Genomic DNA, 20,442 nt, shown 5'->3' with positions numbered 1-20,442 from the left:
TGTCTCACAAAAGAGTGGGAAACAAAAGCTTTAATTATTTCTGAGACCAGTAGCTTAGACTCCATGACTTGTGATGATTTGAGAGGAAATCTTCTTGCTTTTGAAAACATCTATTTGAAAAAAGATTCAAAAAAGAAAGGAATCGCTTTTTCTTCTATGACTAACCCTCTGGATGAAGAATCCAGTGATAACTCCTCTGAACATGAATTTGTGTTGTTTGCCAAAAAATTCAGGAAAATGATGAAGCTCAAAGGCAAAGGCAGCAGCTCAAGGAGAGTAAAGAAAGACCTTAGCAAGGTAACCTGTTACAACTGCAAGGAAATGGGACATTTCAAATCTGATTGTCCCAAGTTAAAAAGAGAGGAGAAGCCGAAAAGAGGAAAGATGGAAAATCAAGAACTTGAACAACAAATCACCATTCTTAAGGCTGAAAATAGTTTTCTTAAAGAGAAAGTGAGAGAGGCCGAAACTGCTTGTGACCTTGTTGAAGAGAATAAGCAGTTAAGAGCCCAAGTTAGAAGCTGTAAAAGTGACCATTCTGTTCTTGCATATGTAAACTGTTTTAAAAGAAATGAAGAGTTGCTTAAAGAGGTTAAAAGGCTTAAGGAAGACTTAGCCAAGTTCACACAAAGTTCTGAAAATCTGAATCAAATATTGGCTAGTCAAAAACCTCTTTATGATAAGGCTGGGTTAGGGTTTTATAAAACTGAAAAATCTCATTTTGAAAACATTGCTTCATCTTCAAATGATACAAGGTATCAAGACCCAACCTACTTTAACAAAACAGCAACTCCAAGATTTTGTAGGCTATGCAATCGAAATGGTCACTTTCCTATTCAATGTTTCTTTGGCAAAAGAATGATTGGTGATAAAGTTTGTAAAGTTGTTTTTGATTACAATGGCTTAGGACATAGAAGATGGTTTAACGTAAAAGGATCCAAAAAGATTTGGATACCTAAGGTCTCTTAAGCTTGTTTTGTAGGTGTGCCTAGCATCCAAACGAAAGAAAAATATGTGGTATATGGATAGCGGATGCTCTAGGCATATGACCAGAAAGACAACCTTCTTCATAAAGCTTGATGAATATGATGGAGGACTTGTCACATTCGGTAATGATGCAAAAGGAAAAATAGTGGCTGTTGGGAAAGTTGGTAAAAAATTTTCATCTTGTATAAATGATGTTCTCTTTGTACATGGTTTGAAACATAAATTGCTTAGTGTTAGTCAATTGTGTGATTTGGGTTTTGAAGTTGTTTTTAAGAAGTTTGTTTGTTTGGTTGTTTGTGAGAAAACTGGGGATATTTTATTTGAAGCTAAAAGATGCAATAATGTGTATGGATTAACTCTTGAGGACCTAAAAGAACAAAATGTAACATGCTTTACATCTCTTGATTCTGAAAAATGGCTATGGCATAGAAAGTTGGGACATGCAAGCATGTACCAAATTTCTAAGTTAGTTAAGAAAAATCTGGTTAGAGGAATTCCAAATATAAAATTTGATAAGGATCTTACTTGTGATGCTTGTCAATTGGGCAAACAAGTAAAATCCTCTTTTAAACCTAAAGATGGAATCTCAACCAAAAGGCCATTGGAGATGTTACATATTGATCTTTTCGGACCAACTAGAACTCAAAGTTAGGAGGTAAACACTTTGGTCTTGTGGTGGTAGATGATTACTCTAGATTTGGTTGGGTACTTTTCCTTGCTTATAAAAATGATGCTTTTCATGCCTTTTCCACGCTTTGCAAGAAAATTCAAAATGAAAAAGATTTGAAAATTGCCCATTTGAGAAGTGATCATGGAAGAGAATTTGAAAATCAAGATTTTGAAAAATTCTGTGATGACTTAGGAATTTCTCATAATTTTTCATGCCCTAGAACCCCCCAACAAAATGGGGTGGTTGAAAGAAGGAATAGAAGCATTCAAGAGATGACTAGGGCTATGCTATGTGAAAATTAGATTCCTAAATTTTTATGGGCTGAAGCTGTGAACACAGCATGTTATATTTTGAATAGAACAATCATTAGAAAAGGATTAAAGAAAACCCCTTATGAGCTATGGAAAGGAACCCCTCCAAATCTTAAGTACTTTCATGTTTTTGGATGCAAATGCTTTGTACTTAACAATAAGGAAAACCTTGGAAAGTTTGATCCAAAATCCTATGAAGGAATGTTTGTTGGATATTCCACCACAAGCAAGGCCTATAGAGTTTATCTCAAAGAGCATAGAACTATAGAGGAATCCATACATGTTACTTTTTGTGATTCTAACTTAATTCCCAGTATTGTAAAGGATAATGATTCAGATTGTGAAGAGGCTGGAACAAGTAAAGAAAATCTCAAATCTGTGCAAAATGAAGAATTTGTCAGCCCGGTTTTATTTCCTCAGATTGAAGGAGAAACTTCCATTTTGTCTCCTGAGCAGACACGAGAAACTGAAACAGTGAGACCATCAGAAGTTCATCAAAGCTTAACACCTACCCGAAAGCCTAGAGAATGGAAGTCCATGAGGGGTTATCCTCATGACTTCATCATTGGTGATCCCTCTCAAGGTGTAACCACAAGATCCTCCACCAAAAGGCAAGCCGAACCTAGCAATCTTGCTCTCTTGTCACAAATGGAGCCCAACAATGTCAAACAAGCTCTTGAAGACCCATAATGGGTTAATGCAATGAAAGAAGAGCTTGCTCAATTCGACAAGAATGAGGTTTGGACACTAGTACCCCATCCGGATGGTAAGAAAGCAACGGGTACTAAATGGGTATTTAAAAATAAACTTGGTGAGGATGGACAAGTTGTTCGTAACAAGGCTAGATTAGTAGCCCAAGGTTACGATCAAGAAGAGGGAATAGATTTTGATGAGTCTTTTGCTCCGGTAGCTAGAATGGAAGCAATTAGGTTGCTTCTTGCCTATGCCGCCCATAAAGGTTTCAAAATGTTTCAAATGGATGTTAAGTGTGCTTTCCTTAATGGTTTTATTGATAGAGAAGTGTATGTGGCTCAACCCCCCGGTTTTGAGGATAAAAAGTTTCCAAATCATGTTTTCAAATTAACTAAGGCTCTTTATGGTCTTAGACAAGCTCCAAGAGCTTGGTATGAAAGGCTTAGTGCTTTCTTGTTGGAAAATCATTTTCAAAGGGGTACCACCGACACTACTTTATTTATCAAAGAATCTAATAATGATATACTTCTTATTCAAGTTTATGTTGATGACATTGTATCACTCACATTTTGATCCTTCAAGGTTCTCTACGTGTGCTTTCTTTGAATTTCACAAAGAAGTTTTGGAGAAACGACACTGTGCCCCTCTTACCTAGTGAATCTCGAGTCTCTAGCCTCCAAAGGAATCAATCTCCAGCCCCTGTTCGATAGTCTCAAATGGGCACCGTTGCTCCTTATTCATAAAATGGTGTACCCAGGGTTGGTAAGACAGTTCTATGCGAATCTGAGGTTTATTGATGGTAGCCTTCATTCTTATGTGAAACGGGCTCATATCACCCTGAATTCTGAAACCATCTCTTCTGCCCTTGGATACATTGATGAAGGGCCAAAGGCTTACATGAGTGATAAATGGGATTCACATGTAAGGGTTACATACAAGCAGGTGCTTCATCAAATATGTGAAAATTTATCTGGCCTAGATGGAACTGTTCTGACTCACAAGGCTTTGGGTCCAACTAATTCCCTGCTGCACCGCATCATAACTCACATTCTCACTCCTCAAAGTGGTTCTCACAACAGGGTAACCGTATCTGACTGTCTCATAATATTTGCTCTTGTTACTTCATCTTCCATTTCATTTAGTTATATTATGATTCAACACATGTGGGAGTCTGTGAAGAGTACTAAAAAGGCTAATCTACCTTATGGAATGTTTCTCATGTGCATTTTTGAGTACTTTAAGGTAGATTTAACCAATGAGGATGTAGAGAACAAGGTCTCCATGATCAAAGGAGGCGGGGCTGCTAAAAAGGGAAAGAAATCAATGGCTTCTGATGACGACTTTGAGGGCCGCCCAGAATCCTCAAAGACGACTGGTTCCCTCAGAGAAATCCTCACAGAATTCACCAATATGTCCGATCTCATGGTTCAATTTCACAAGTCTGCTCGCAAATTTGCATATGAAAATGAGTCGGCATGGAAGAAATGCCAAGAAAGGGTCAGTCTAATGTTGGAAAGCCTTGAGGATGAAGTTGGTAGTGATGCAGGAGCAGAGGACTCTGACTTTAATCTTTCTGATGATTAACTTTCTGGTTACTGTTTGATATTGGCACACTTTGGCTCAATTAGTTACTTTGTTTTGTTAGGTTTGAAACTGACAATAGCTACCTAGGTGATACTTTGATGACACCTTTTGGTTATGTTTTGGGTTTTATATTGCATATTATGTTTCCCATAATCATCGTTTCTTGCAGGTGCCCCTTTGATGACAAAAGGGGGAGAAAAGCTGAAAATTGAAATATGAAAAACAGGGGATGAAATTTTCTGTTAAAAATTCATGATCACCCTGGTTAAAAGGATATATTTTGATGCTTGATGATAGCATTGAAGCTACTGTTTTATAATGATTTGGCAATGCATGTGTGATTGATTGTTAATTAACCTTGATGAATATGCATGATTGTATTGAATAATCTGTTTCATCCTAGTTAACATGCTTGATATTTTTGGCAGTTCCTTTAAATTGTAAAGTATAAAAACTGCCATGTTTTGATCATGTGTACTTCAAATATTTTTCTCATCATAATAATTTTTTTGCTCTGATATCCTGACTAGAAAATGTTTGAAAATCATTTGGATAGCCTTTTTGATTGATGTATGTAAAAATTTTTAAGCAGATAATCAAATTATTGATAACAAATGAGTTTTGTATATCATTCAAATCTGCTCATAAATCAAGCATTCAACATATCAAAATAAAATGTTGAATAACACTGTTTCTTGAAGCTTGATTAAATTGTTACAGGTTAGTGCTTCCCTTGGTAAGAAAAGCATATATCAAGGGGGAGCCATGTGACAATTTGAAAGGGGGAGAAATTCAACTTCAAAGGGAGTATTCTTTACTCAAACTTTAAATTCCTTTCCATTTCAATTTTAATAATGTCTGTCATCAAGGGGGAGATTGATGAGTTTGGAAAACTCTATTTCTAATTAAGTGATGATCAAACATTATTAATAAAATCAGTTGCAAAAATTATTGATACTAAATTAAAATGACTAAATTAATTTTTGCAATGCAGGTTCAGATTGGGCCAAAAATGAAAATCTGGTGCAAGCCCAATATACTTCTAAGAATTTTAGCTTTGATGTTGAATTATTGTGGCTGAAACAATGTATTGTTACATGGGCCAGATTGATTTATTATTGCTACAAGCCCAAATGAATGCTTTCCTATTTGCTCAATGCATGATCCGAAAAATATACATCAGGAAAGCAAATGTTATTAATTGGGCCAGCTTTTATTGAATTTCAACATGAAGCCCATATCAAACCAAAGATCCAATGCTTGATCTGATACATAATGAAAGAAAGCAAATTGACTCCATGCTTTCCAACGGATTCAATCTCTTGTTAAGGGATGGATTTCAAAATTTAATTTGCCAGCATTGGAAACATAAATGAGAGAGAGAATATGAGTGACATGATTGATTTGATCAATGCAGCACACCACTCAAGCAAGGAAAGTAAAAGCAATCCCATTTAATATGTTCTATTTCAATTAATTGCTTTTACTCTTCATTCTCTCTCATCTTTCCTTCCTCTCTCTTTCGGTCTTTAACCAGGAAACATTGGTAGCCATGGAAGCAAAAATAAGCTACCGAAAGGAAGGGAGTTCTCAGAGCTACCTGAGCTAACAGATTTCTCTTCTCCTTCAATGTATTCTGTTTAGTATTTTTCTGTTTAATTTTGTCATGTCTTGAGTCTCATGAAAAAAGGCAAACAGTGAGGTTTGTATGAAAAAGCCATAGAGCAGAAAAAGGCAGAGAGTGCAAAATTAAAAGAAAAAGCCATAGATGTCTTAGAGTTCCTTTGTTTATCTATGTTGTGTTTCACGATTCTGTGGGAATCCTCTTGTAAGTTGGGTTAGCACTTTACAGTTTGTAATCAGATTGATTATAGTGAAATTCCATCATGCTTGTGATGGAGACTGGATGTAGGCTGCACTGCACTTAGCAGCTGAACCAGGATATATCTGGGTGTAATCTTTCTCTCTTCTCTACTCCATTTCTGTTTCTACTGCACAGGAGCAAAAACAAAAAATATCTCGTGCCAAGTGATGAGACAAAAAGAAAAGTCTCGTTGCTAAGGACGAGACAAAAGAAAAAGTCTCGTATCCAGTGACGAGATAAAAAGACAAAAAGTTTCCTGAATTGGTCTCACAGGTCAGCAAGGATTATCAAGCGAAAAGGGGGCTAAGATTCAACCCCCCTTCTCTTAGTCACTGAAACCATCAATAATAAATTGAATCTAGTTTATTGGATTTAGTACTACTACTTCTTCTCTAATAGCCATTCCACTTAATGAAGAGGGAAATAATGGAGCTTGAAGGTTTTGTGTCTCAGCCAAAAATGGGGATTGAGAATATTCTGCCAGTATATTAGCAGGGTGATCCAGCACTGCTTGGGCTAATACACAATATACAAGACGAAAAAGGTAAATCGAAGTCAAATAATTTATTTTAAAAAATTCAATGCATTTAAATATAATATTTTACTTATTAAGAGTTAAGAGTTTATAACTTTATATACTTGTTTGATGAATGACATTATCAAGCAGAGTAATATATAGACATAGTTGAGGAGTGTAAAGTGCAAACCAACTTTTGCCAAGTGAAGAACAGAAATTATGTATAAGTCAAAGGAAAGAAATCTGTCTCTTAATCTCTGATGTTGTAGCTTGTGGATGATAATTGCATTAAATTTGATCTCAGGTGAGAGTCCAAAAATTCTTGCTAACATTGGCGCAGGGATAACTCTTTGCTATACATCCATAAATCATTATTACTTTCTGCAAGAATTCAAGCTTTATGAAATGCCCAAATATATAAACTACATATAAGACAAAGTTTAGGAAGAATAATCAAGAGTCAATTAACTCTTCACTTTCTCTCTTTACAAATTTCTTTATTAAAAATTAGTTATATGAACATCTTAAAAATGAAGACCAAAAAAAAGAGCAAAAGATAGAGAGGGATTGAGATGTCTTGTTTTCGAATGTTTAAAATAAAAATTTCAATTGTTTACCCCCCATCATTAGCAGTATCATTACTTGCTAAGCTTAACAATGTTGAATCTGAACCATAATCCCTTTCTGAAGATGCATGACAAGGCAGGTCAATGTAGTCTAAGCCCAACCTTAGTGTACATAAATCATCAACACATGGGCCTATAATGCAAAGCACATGAATAGTCACACTTTATATATGCTACAAGCAGAATAAACCTGGTTGAGTAAGAAAATGACAAAATTGATCAAGCACCTTGCCTATGCCGGTCAAGAAAAAAAAGGTAATTAATTACTACATATATAACCTTCACTTATCTTTACAAATTACTATTTTTTGGTTCCAAATTAGATGTTACTTTGAATTTTCTCTACCTAGTAAGAAATAATAAGCTACTACTTGATAAGAAGTATAACTATTCCAAGTTTTATGGATTTACACGGAACTCACAAATACCCATGAAAATGAAAATGAACTCATAAATGAAATGGCATCAATGTAAATTACCTTGCACACTGGAATTTGGTTCCCTACTCACATGATCATTCAATGAAAAACTCATTCCTAAAGGAAGATCCAATGAAAGCCTCCTTTCATGTGATGCCATATACTTCTGTTGTTGCATATTTATCTGAAAATTTCCCATGATCAACTCTTCTTTATGCAACAGAGGATCAATAAATTGAATATTCGCCACGCTACTTCTATCTTTGTGAAAATAGATTCCAAGTTTCTTGATAGCTGGTCCCCTTTGGCCACAAGACTTAATTGTACACACAACATGATTCCATTCATTTTTTAAAATCACTTCATTCACTTTGGACTTCATCAATTTTGGATCAGTAATAAATATATGATCCACTAATTGATTGGATGTCTCCACTGATTCAAGATGTTCCGCTTGACCTCTGCTGCTGTTGATGATGAACTCCGGACAAATGTGTGTACGCGAAAGATCAACCGCAGGTCCAACAAGAACACATAAAGAGATTTCAGGAAGCTTGTTGTGAAACCAGAAAGAAATTGAATCATTGTTGCTACTATGCTCCACCCACTTTGGAATGCTACTACTTGGAAGAACAAAATCCTTGGCTCCATCCTCATGCAATTCCTGTTGGTCAAATACATTTCATACTTTTAACAATATGTACTGCTTTGGTTCCAAAGAAGTTTTCATTTGAAACAAATTGATTACTAGAATTACTAGTCTGTACAATAGATAGTTATTTGAAACTGAAGATAATATTAAGAATATCAATTTTAAATGATCAAGTCCAATACATAGGGATAGAGGAACCTTGTTAAGTAACATGTATTTTCTGGCGTAAGTCAAGGATATGCAGTTTCTTGCAGAGAAATACTTTATGTTTGGTGGAATCCCTTTAATTTCTCGAAGTTCTCTGCAGCCATTCAAACTAAGTGACCTCAAGGAGCAAAGTTCTTTGAGGCTTTCATCAAGAACTGTGAAATTATGCTCTGACAGGTCTAAATCTTCCACATTGCGAAACCAGGTAAGATAAGTTGTAAAAGATTCATGGAGCAAATCTGGTAGTTTGCAGGCAGAATGTTTTGCCTCCAAAGGTGCCATTGGACTCCCTTGTTCTTCTTCAACATCTACTTCAGACCTCTCAGAAGTCACTTTCTCTTCATCTGGAGACATGACAATTGGGGGACTTAGTGCTGGTGGGGAACTTGCTCCATGTTTTATCATACTTGAATGGCTAATCAAACAAAACCTTTTAATAGCAGATGGCAATTCTTTTATCAGAGTACCATCCGAATAAATTGTTAGTATATTCTTTAATTTCCCTAACATTTTTGGAAAATGTTCAAGACTAGAGCATCCTGAAAGACAGAGATGTACAAGATTGGTCAACTTGATAGATGGAAATCTCTTAAGCCTCCTGCAACCTTGAGCACTCAATACGCTAAGTCTGTCTAAGAATACAATTGATTCGTCAATTTTAATTAAATTCAAGCACATATTCAATGATAGGTTTACTAAATTTGGGACTCCGGATATATCAGGTATCTCTTCTACATTAGAATCATCAAGATTTATGACCGTCAAGCTCATGTACTACAACAAAAAAACAAAAGGATGTCAAATGATGAAAAACCTTGAAGATTTTTATTGTCATATATAAAGGTTTTGGATGAAAGAATTTTAGACTTGCCTTTTGCTTTTCAAGAAACCTAACTGACTGTATACTCTTGCCGGATAATTGGAATATGACAAGTCCCTCCGGATGAAAATCAAGTGGTAAACAAGGTGAAGGATATTCCTCCCAATTCAACACTCTTAAACAATTTGGAAGATACTTGGGACCTTGGGAAAAATAAGTATGTCTAATAAACAGTGTTTTGAGATTTCTCATTTTCTTGAAAGCCTCTCCATCCCATCTTATTACTTTTTCAAACTTGGGAAAATCCATATGTATCATTTCAATTTTGTCAGATCCCTGTTAACACAAAACAACATCATTACATGTATAATTATATGTTTCAGGACTTTATTACACACATTTAGAAAAATATAAGATCCTACTAATTCTATCCAAAGAATCCAAAGAAGTCAGAGAGCTGAAAATTTTCAAGGGATAATAAGAGCACTTAACTAAACCATTCATACTTATCTTACCATATTCATTTCAAAAACTTGAACTATATCTTCAAGGAGCCATAATCGACTACGCTTCCCAGGCTTTTTTGGTGATTCTTGACGCACAATTTCTCTACCCATGTCTTAAATGAGGGCATGCAAGATTATTCCACGATATGCATCCATTTTTATTAGTGATTTTTGATACGCGAAAATTAAGAATTCACTTACAATCGACAAGTATATCGGATCGTATCAAGTAATAAAACTCACTAAGAGTGAGGTCGATCCCACGGAGATTGGTAGATTAAGCAACTTTAGTTAAATGGTATTTTTAGTCAAGCAAACATGGTTTTGATTTCATGAGATTTGATTCTTGAACGTAATTGCAAAAATTAAATGACAAGGAATCTAAAGAATTGCAATGAAGAAAGAAAATAAAAGTAAATGACTGAAATTTAAAGTGCAAGAAACTTAAATGACATTAGAGATAAATTGCAAGGAAGTAAAGGTTGCAGAATTTTAAAGAGCAGAAGAATAAATCGCAAGAACTAGAGAAACAGAATGTAAATGACAAGAATAATAAATTGCAAGAATGTAGAAGGGAATTGGATAATGGGTATTCAAATAACTAAAGAGCAAAAGAAATGAGAATTAATGATGGAAAGGATCATTAGGGATCAGAGATGCAAATTCTCATGAATTGATGTTGATCAATTCCTTCTCAATCATGGGTATAGATCCATGGCAAATTGTGGGTAATTGAGTCCCAATCTCTTGGTAACTCAATTCTCTCAACACAACCAATTGCCACTCTCGTGATCTAATTGTTCATGAGAAGAGATGAAGTTCAATTTCTATTCCAAGCCACACAACTTCCAGAATCTCAACTAAGGGAGGTTACATCTCACATACCAACCAAAGTGTATTGATCAAGGAAATCATGAAAGGATGAACTCTAAACTGAATTATGTAGCTCCTTTCTCAAATTCACCACATAATTCATATAGATTAATCCCTCTCTCGATGGTGATTGAATCTGTGAAGAACAAGAGTTTTCTCTTAGATGAACCACTTGAATTGAGAAGGAAAAGAAAAGTTATCAATCCATTCAAATGAGCAGAGTTCCTCCCCCTAATGAAAATGGGGTTTAGTGAATCATAGCTCTAAATTCAACCACAAGTGCAAAAGCAAACATTCAAATTGAGTAGAGAAGAGTAATGAAGAATGAAGAAGAAGTTCTTGAAAACTGAAATTCAAAAATTGCAAAAAAAAACTAACTTCCTCCCTGCTACGCTTCCCAATTGGGAGTGTAGTACCAAGCAGAGTAAAAGCTAGCAAAAGTAACTACTATGATGTAAATGTAAAAGTGTCTAAGAGTCTAAAAAAAAAATAAATAAAAAGTCTAAAAAAATCTAAGAGAGAGCTCCCTTATTCTATGAAACTATGGCCTTTATATAGGCTTTCCTAAATTACAAATTGAAATGAAATTAAAAGCAAATTACAAACAAAATGAAAATTAACTATTCTAAATGATTCTTGTGGCTTTGATTGGTTGAGATTTATGGGCTTTGTCCTTGTTGATTTGGCTGGCTCATTAGAGTGAAGTTGCTAGCCTTTATGAGAAACAGAGGATGCAGAGCAAGTTGGCATCAATTCTGGCCCAATGAGGGGCGTTACTAGCAAACACGCCAGTACAAACACACGTTGGCAACGTGCTGCTGAATTTCCTAGGAGTGGGACATGGTGCTTGGGCGTTGTTGCCCAAGTTGTTGCCAAACACTTGCTTGTTCTTTACTTTTTATGCTTGATGTTTCCTGAACTTTGAGCTTCAATCCTTTGCTTCAATATGAACTATTATATATCATTGGAAAGCTCTTGATGTCTACTTTCCAATGCCACATCTAATTTCAAAGTATCCTTTTGACATCTTTCAATTCACATCCATTGAAACAACAAGCAATATCAAGAAAAATTTCCTTCTCAAATTCCTCCAATCCATCAAAGCTTACCTTAAGCACATTTTGTATCTTTTTATTGGGAATTCTTCTGTATTGATCTAATGCGCAGATTTCCACTGTTCTATACTTTTGCCCAGAAAGTTGGATCCCATAACTTCCAAAGCCAATGGTAGGCCAGAAGCATAAGTTACCACATTGCTCAAGATGTCTAAGTAACTTCGATCAACTTTGTTAGTTTTTAAAGCTTTGAAACTGAGCAATTCTAGAGAATCTTTATCATTCAACTTATCTGACTCATATGTTATTCTGTCCTCATACCTTGATAGCAAACTCGTGTCCCGAGTTGTGATGATAACTCTACTACCAGGACTAAACCAATCAAGATTTCCAGCTAGAGCATCTAATTGCTCTTGTTGGTCAATGTCATCTAGAATCAAAAGAATTTTCTTTCGTTGGAGTTTTTGCTTTAACATTGATATTCCTTCTCTAAAACTCATCAATGTAACTTTATTTTCTCCAACTAATTCAAACAGAAGGGTCTTCTGCAGATGTTTTAATCCATATTTATTTGAATTCTCTCTTATATTTTCATGGAAACATATATGTTCAAAACATAAAACTGCAAAATGATTGACAAGCCAATTATACACTGCCACAACAAGTGTTGTTTTACCTATTCCACCAATTCCATGAATCCCGAGCACGCAAACTCCATCACTAGACCCAACATTCAAAAGAGAAATTACCTTTTCCACTTGGGAATCCAATCCAACTGGGTGATCTACAATAGGTAAAGTAGCACGTTTAATCTCTATTGATACATGTCCAACAATCTTGGCAACAAACTTGTGTTCATATCCATCCCTGCCCAATAAGAATAGTTGTGTGTGAAGTCATACATACACTAACGCATTATGACCATGTTTACAATAAAGTAATTAAGGATATTATTTTTTTTGTTAAGATATAAATTTAGTTGTTAATTAGATTCATATATAGATTGTTCACCGAGTATCATTAGTTTTGTTTTATCCTCATGTTATTAAATAATCCGTCCTTGTAATAGCCCATCATCTTTAAAAAATAGACACTTTTGCAATCCTTTTCCCAGGATTCATACATAGTTTGTTTTGAATTATCTCTTAAAAAGGATAGCAGAGAAGTTAAGAAGGCGGGTACCCGTGTTTGAAATGATAACCAGACAAGTCTGCTATTTTCTCCAAAGCCATTTTCCATCTCTTAAGCCTCGAACTTGAACTTGTTCTCATGCACAGCCAATGCTTCTCCATAAGTCCCTGTCTGCTTCCGCACATCAGAAGGATCCACGTCATAGAAAACAGGAATAATCAACCTGCCCTTTCCCTTAACACACTCAAGTTCATCCAAACAAAATGAAGAAGAAGCATAATTCTTAGAGAGCACAACGATTGCGGCCCTGGACTGTTCTATTGCAGTGAAAAGTGAGGATGCGATCTCCTTCCCTCTGCCAAGCTCCTCATCATCAATGAAAGTTTTGATTCCCCTATTTGTGAGAGAGTAATAGAGATAGCCAGTGAAGCCAGAACGGGTATCCTCACCTCTGAAGCTGAGAAAAGCATCATAGGTGAACGGAAAAGTAGTAGTGAAAGGAAAGTAGGAGGAGGAGGAGGTGGTTGCCATGATATTACATATTAGCTCGCTACAAACACCAACTACAAGCAAAGGTTTAATCTTGCAAATATATAAAAATTTGTAATCAAACTCCACTTCCTCTATCTTGCCTTTTTTATTTTTATTTTTTTGTTGAAAAAAGATGCCACTAACTTAAACCAATAATTAATGTCTTATCTTTTACATCATGTAAAGGTTACAGATTGTTGGTAGTTACTAGGTAACTAGTATTAGTATTACCAAGAAGTTTCACTATGTGTTTTCTAACATGGTTGAGTTGACCATCAATTGACTTGCACTGAAGAGAAAATCGCGTGGCCTAGTTGCCCAAGATTGCTTCTTTCACTACTGCCTGTTGCTCCAATGATGAAATTTAATAGAAACATCACTGCAAAAACGATACACAAATCCATAAAAATCAAATAGGCCCCACAATGCAAAATCAATGGTGAGAGATGTGGTATTGTTATCCTACAGGCTTAACACTATCTGAAAGGAAAACATATGATATAGTGAACTTAATAAAAATTAAAATTTTTATCATGTACCAAATTCCTCTTGCTAATCTTGTAGAACTGACTTTACAACAATCTTTTTTAATTTTTCTCCAAGCTCTGACCATTCAGCTTTGATTTCTTCCTGGTTTTCCTTTGCCAAGTCATGCTCATGTTGCAAACGTGGTAATTTCTCCTTCATCACATCCATTTGAGCTTTCAGTACCTTTCCTTCTACGTAGACATCTCTCTTTCTCTTTCGAGTCGTGTTCTGTTTTTCTGTTCTTAATATATAAAAGTAGATGTATAAGTTTTAAGACATGTTTCTCCTCCTGCTAATGCCATGTTAGCAACATCGTTTACTTGGCAAAATTTTAGAATCAACAATTCAATTTTTACTAAATCATCTATTATTTTCAAATCAGCAAAAAAAACAAAAAAATAATCCATATATTTATTATATCTTATCGTTAGAAACAATACAATAAGTTTATAACCCCAATAATTAATTTCTATAAAAAACTCATTAAATGTAATAAACATTCATATTAGAAATGTCATAATAATATTATTAATCATAATAAATTTTACGTTATAAATATTCAAATTTCATACTATTTGTCGGCCCTATTTGTCCTACTTATATAAGTCTCTTATCACTATTCATTCAAATAACATCAAATTTAGCACAAGAAATTTATTTTCGAACTACACAAAATCTCAAACTTACTCAATGGAGCATCATTCTTTGGACAATATTACCAAACAAACAGATAATTGGTTTATCAAAGTTTATGTGGTTCGTTTATAGAAAACATTAACAACCACAAATGAAGAGGGGCCTCTTTGCTTAGAAATGATTATATTAGATGAAAAGGAGACAACTACATTTGTAGTATATAAGATAACTCTATCTACTTTTCATAATCTCATCTATCAAATTATTAGTTACTAACCCAATACTTATTTCAGATCAAAGTGCTACAACACTTTTTGTAAACCAAATAAATGCATTTTGTACAACTCCAACATCCAAATCTTTTGTACCACAAATTATTTTAAATAAAACACCTTTTAAATTTAACTTTAATTTACACATATTTAATTTAATTCTACAAAATATAGTAATTTTTAATATTTATAATATACTATCATTAAAATACCGTCCCATCCCGCACATGGCGCAGGTCTCATTCTAGTTTCGAGAATCCATGATGTTAGCATTAGTAGTTTTGATTTGCTTTTCTAACTCCTCTTTCATTTCCTCCAAATGTGCCAACTTTTGCCGCAGCTCTTTTCAAGGTCTCCACTGTATCATTGAACTGATTCTTGTTATTTTCAAGGTTAGATTTTAAGTTATCAGCTCTCAACAGTTCTGAAGCAGTGGACTCAACTTTCATATTTGCTTCAATGTAGCTACTACTACAATGTGCAAAATGCTCTCATTGCTCCTGATAAACCATCATTAGCAGACAAACTGGAGAGATAATCTAAGATGGTTTTCATGATACAGCAATGTTGAGCATGCAAGAACACTGAAGCATCATTATTATTGATGGTGAAGTCTAGTACTATTTATCATGGAAGACCAGACAGTTGAATCTTTGTCTGCCACTTTCAAATACTTCTTTGGCTTTCTTGATGCTTCCACACTTGGAGTACATGTGTATGAGAGATGTTTGGACTTGTAGATCAAATTCCAATCCATTTAGAGAAATATAATCTTCCATCTCTTGTGCTACGCTAATTGATCCTAAATATAAAACAGTGGCAGCGATTAGTCCATCTGATCTAAAATCTGTCCGTACAAGCCTTCTAAACAAATGCAATGCCTTCAATGGGTGATCCGAATGGGCATATCCTGCAATCATTGATGTCCATGAGAAAATGCTCTTTTTGATAATCAAATCAAATATCCTTCTAGCAGAGGCAAGGTCACTAAATTTTGCATACATAGTTATTAGCAAATTTTCAATAAACTCCTCTTTATCGCGTCCATATTTGAGTACAAAAGCTTGAACGGATGAAGCTAATAAGAGATCTCCTACTTGTATACAACCAGATATAAGATTTAGAAATACAATAAAATCTATGCCAGTACTTTGATGCTGCATTCAGTACATGCATGCCTAATTACTTTAAATAAAAAAACTTCCACGGTTAACAATAACACATATTCTTTTATCTCATTTTCATTCTGTGTTTTCACTAATAACCGTAGAAACGCGTAACCTCTTCTTCAATTCTTCATTTCAATAATTTATCCTTTTCAATTTTTCTTAATTATGTTCTCCATTCTGAATGTGCTTCTCTGTATATAACAATTATTTGGATGAGTTTTTGTGGTTTTCTAAACTAAATAACCACGATGCCAAATGTTGATTTTTGATGACATGTATGAAAGGAGGAAAAGAATAATTAGCAGTGATAAATAATTTTTGTATAGATCTTATCATTTTGTTTTGGATATATTCTTTATGTGAGTACTTTATACAAGAGTTTGATCTCATTCTTCTGTTAATTTTTTTATCTCATTATTAGATTCGTAGTGCTTTACTATTACCATCCTTCTCCTTCTTTCAACATCGTGATTGTATGGCCTCCATTCACTATAATTACAAATTATTACCTCTTAGTTAAATCTCATTTTTTAAAATTTTGTATTGAATGATATTATTCTTTTAACAATATATAATGCCAAGACTGAGTTTTTGGTGTCTAACTTTATGTTCCAATATTGCCCTTAATGATAGAAGTTATCCGTACATGCATGCGTCAGTTCCTTTAAATAAAAAAATTTTCACCGTTAACAGCAACACATATTCTTCTATCTCATTTTCATTCTGTGTTTTCACTACTAACCGTAGAAATGCGTAACCTCTTCTTCAATTCTTCATTTCAATAATTTATCCTTTTCAATTTTTCTTAATTCTCTTCTACGTTCTGAATGTGCTTCTCTGTATATAACAATTATTTATCATTTTGTTTTGGTATATTCTTTATGTGAGTACTTTATACCAAGAGTTTGATCTCATTCTACTGTTATTAATCTTTTTTTATCTCATTATTGGATTCGTAATGCATTTTCTCTCACCACTAGATGCACTTTTCTGTATTTTTACTATTACCATCCTTCTTCTTTAGTATTGCCTCCATTCACTACAATTACAAATTATTACCTTTTAGTTAAATCTCATTTTTTAAATTATTTTGTATTGAATGATATTATTTTTTTTATTTTTTTAAATTATTGATTATGTAAAGTATTGTAATTAAAATTTGAGTACATAAATATTTATTTTTAAATTAAATTAAATAAATTATATAACAAAAAATTTAATGATTTTGTATTCCACAATATTGTTTGGTATATAATCGTGATTATTTGATGAGTTTAATTTTGATAGCGTTGCGTAATTAGATGCACGTGAAACTATTTTACACTAATAAAACATCAAAATTAAATTCTTATTTTATTAACATAGAAAAGACGCAAAAAAAAATTACACCTACCAATGATTTGTTAAAATATTGATATGTTTATTTCCTAAACAATTAATGATGTAGAGTACTGATATTCAAGTACATGCAAATTTGTTCATAATTAAATTAAAATCTATAACAATATATAATGCCAATATTGAGTTTTTGGTGTCCAACTTTATGTTCCAATATTGCCCTTAATTATAGAAGTTCTCCGTACATGCATGCCTAATTACTTTAAATAAAAAAAACTTCCACGGTTAACAATAACACATATTCTTCTATCTCATTTTTATTCTGTGTTTTCACTAATAACCGTAGAAACGCGTAACCTCTTCTTCAATTCTTCATTTCAATAATTTATCCTTTTCAATTTTTTTTAATTATGTTTTCCATTCTGAATGTGCTTCTCTGTATATAACAATTATTTGGATGAGTTTTTGTGGTTTTCTAAACTAAATAACCACGATACCAAATGTTGATTTTTGATGCCATGTATGAAAGGAGGAAAAGAATAATTAGCAGTGATAAATAATTTTTGTATAGATCTTATCATTTTGTTTTGGGTATATTCTTTATGTGAGTACTTTATACCAAGAGTTTGATCTCATTCTTCTGTTATTAATTTTTTTTATCTCATTATTGGATTTGTAGTGCTTTTTCTCTACTTTTCTGTATTTTTACTATTGCTATCCTTCTCCTTCTTTCAACATCGTGATTGTATGGCCTTCATTCACTACAATTACAAATTATTACCTTTTAGTTAAATCTCATTTTTTAAAATTTTGTATTGAATGATATTATTCTTTTAACAATAACAATATATAATGCCAAGACTGAGTTTTGGTGTCCAACTTTATGTTCCAATATTGTCCTTAATGATAGAAGTTCTCCGTACATCGGTACATGCATGTGTCAGTTCCTTTAAATAAAAAAATTTTCCCCGTTAACAACAACACATATTCTTCTATCTCATTTTCATTCTGTATTTTCACTAATAACCGTAGAAACGCGTAACCTCTTCTTCAATTCTTCATTTCAATAATTTATCATTTTCAATTTTTCTTAATTCTCTTCTCCGTTCTAAATGTGCTTCTCTGTATATAACAATTATTTATCATTTTGTTTTGGTATATTCTTTATGCGAATACTTTATACCAAGGCTTTGATCTCATTCTTCTGTTATTAATTTTTTTTATCTCATTATTGGATTCGCAGTGCTTTTTCTCTCACTACTAGATGCACTTTTCTGTATTTTTACTATCACCATCCTTCTTCTTTAGTATTGCCTCCATTCACTACAATTACAAATTATTACATTTTAGTTAAATCTCATTTTTTAAATTATTTTGTATTGAATGATATTATTTTTTTATTTTTTTAAATTATTGATTATCTAAAGTATTGTAATTAAAATTTGAGTACATAAATATTTATTTTTAAATTAAATTAAATAAATTATATAACAAAAAATTTAATGATTTTGTATTCCACAATATTGTTTGGTATATAACCGTAATTATTTGATGAGTTTAATTTTGATAGCGTTGCGTAATTAGATGCACGTGAAACTATTTTACACTAATATAACATCAAAATTAAATTCTTATTTGATTAACATAGAAAAGACGCAAAAAAAAATTACACCTACCAATGATTTGTTAAAATATTGATATGTTTATTTCCTAAACAATTTTTTTGGTGACTTAAAAGAAAATAAACAAAAACTAAGAAAGAAAAAAAAACAAGAAACTGCTTAAGAAAGGCAGTCCCGCTGAATACTACTCTCAAACTCCTTCTAAGGCAATGGAAGCTCCACTTGGGGAGAAATAGTCCTCATTGCAGTCTTTGCTATGATGTCTGCTACTATATTTGCATTTCTCAAGATCAACCGAAGATCAGCACGCCATTTCCAAGACATGATATCTCGGATTTTTAACACCAAAGGATCAATAAACCCAGAGCAATCTTGTAAATTATTGACAATAGTAAAAGCCTCCACACAGTCTATCTCACATATAATGTCTCTTTGTCCCGAGTCCCATGCTAAAAGAAAGCCTCTCCAAATAGCAAACAACTCTCCTTGCAAAATGCTACGACTCTCAATTGTTCCCAGACAGCCTCGTTGCCACCTTCCCTTCCAATCTCTGCTAACACAAGCAAAACCAACTCGAGCACCACTGCCAGGATAGTTAGCATCACAATTAATCTTAAAGATACCCACTGAGGGGGAAATCCAAGAGCCACTAATAGTTGAGAGGATAGATAGTCATTGCAACTCAAAAATATTTCGGAGCTCCTTTTCTAAGGACAAAGCCATACCAATCACCTTGTCTGTGGTCCAATGCTCGTGAGGATGAAAGATCTCGTTATTTCTCGAACACCAAATCCACCAGAGACCAGAAAAGAATCTAAAGGGGCGCTGTTTGCTATTATGTAAGAACCAACTCATCAAATCTACTGGTTGATCGGAGATCCCTAAAGCTTGCCAAACAAGTTGGGCTTTTGGACAATCCCGAATACAATGTAAAACCGATTCCTGACCTGAGAAACATCGTGGACAGCTATCCGTGTGCGAAATGCCCCTCCTAAAATGAAATGCAGCAGTAGGAAGAGCCTCCCGAAGACATAGCCAGGCCAATAATTTGTGCTTTTCCGGAACATGTTGACACCAAAGCCAAAGCCAATTACCCCTATCCTCCCAACAAAACATCTTCTTACTGAGCCACAAATAACCACTATGAGCATCATAAACCTTTGAGGCCGCACCAGTCCAACACCAACCGACCTCTGAACCAGCTTGAACATATGGGTTGTAAGAGTTAATGTTGCTCTGCAGAGACTGATTCAGAGGAGAATAGATATTCTCAAGGTTCCACTGTCCAGATGACCAAAGGTCCAAGATCCTGAGATCCGAATCAGAAATGTGAACATAATCCATCTCCTGACATAGTCGCCCCTCTCTTCTCCATTTAGAAAACCAAAAGTTCTGTTCCAAATCCCCAATGCACCAACTAAAACCTTCCTT

The 20,442-nt window shown here is 33.9% G+C and overlaps 2 protein-coding genes across 4 annotated transcripts in view; both read right to left on the bottom strand.

Moving 5' to 3' along the window:
* LOC107644704 overlaps window positions 1–20,442 on the bottom strand; it is a 100,938-nt gene that overhangs the window by 53,966 nt on the left and 26,530 nt on the right. The gene's annotated exons all lie outside the window — the stretch shown is intronic.
* LOC107644700 lies at window positions 6,501–13,185 on the bottom strand. Of its 3 annotated transcripts, XR_002347555.1 has the most exons (6): window positions 12,967–13,185; window positions 12,461–12,651; window positions 8,522–8,874; window positions 7,732–8,335; window positions 6,821–6,979; window positions 6,501–6,625 (listed from the first exon to the last, which is right to left on the bottom strand). XR_002347555.1 is itself a non-coding variant. In XM_021103171.1 (5 exons), exons 1-5 carry the CDS (start codon window positions 13,116–13,118, stop codon window positions 6,952–6,954), a joined length of 1,356 nt encoding a protein of 451 aa, XP_020958830.1. In that variant the 5' UTR covers window positions 13,119–13,185; the 3' UTR covers window positions 6,853–6,951. The 3 variants fall into 3 exon arrangements, 2 of the variants coding, with proteins under 2 accessions (XP_020958830.1, XP_020958829.1); XM_021103171.1 differs by lacking the exon at window positions 6,501–6,625 and having other exon boundaries at window positions 6,853–7,007; XM_021103170.1 differs by lacking the exons at window positions 6,501–6,625; window positions 6,821–6,979 and adding an exon at window positions 7,028–7,385.

The sequence above is a fragment of the Arachis ipaensis genome, chromosome B05 (assembly GCF_000816755.2).
Source record: "Arachis ipaensis cultivar K30076 chromosome B05, Araip1.1, whole genome shotgun sequence".
NCBI classification, from domain to species: domain Eukaryota; kingdom Viridiplantae; phylum Streptophyta; class Magnoliopsida; order Fabales; family Fabaceae; genus Arachis; species Arachis ipaensis.
This window is presented reverse-complemented; position numbering and strand designations above follow the sequence as displayed.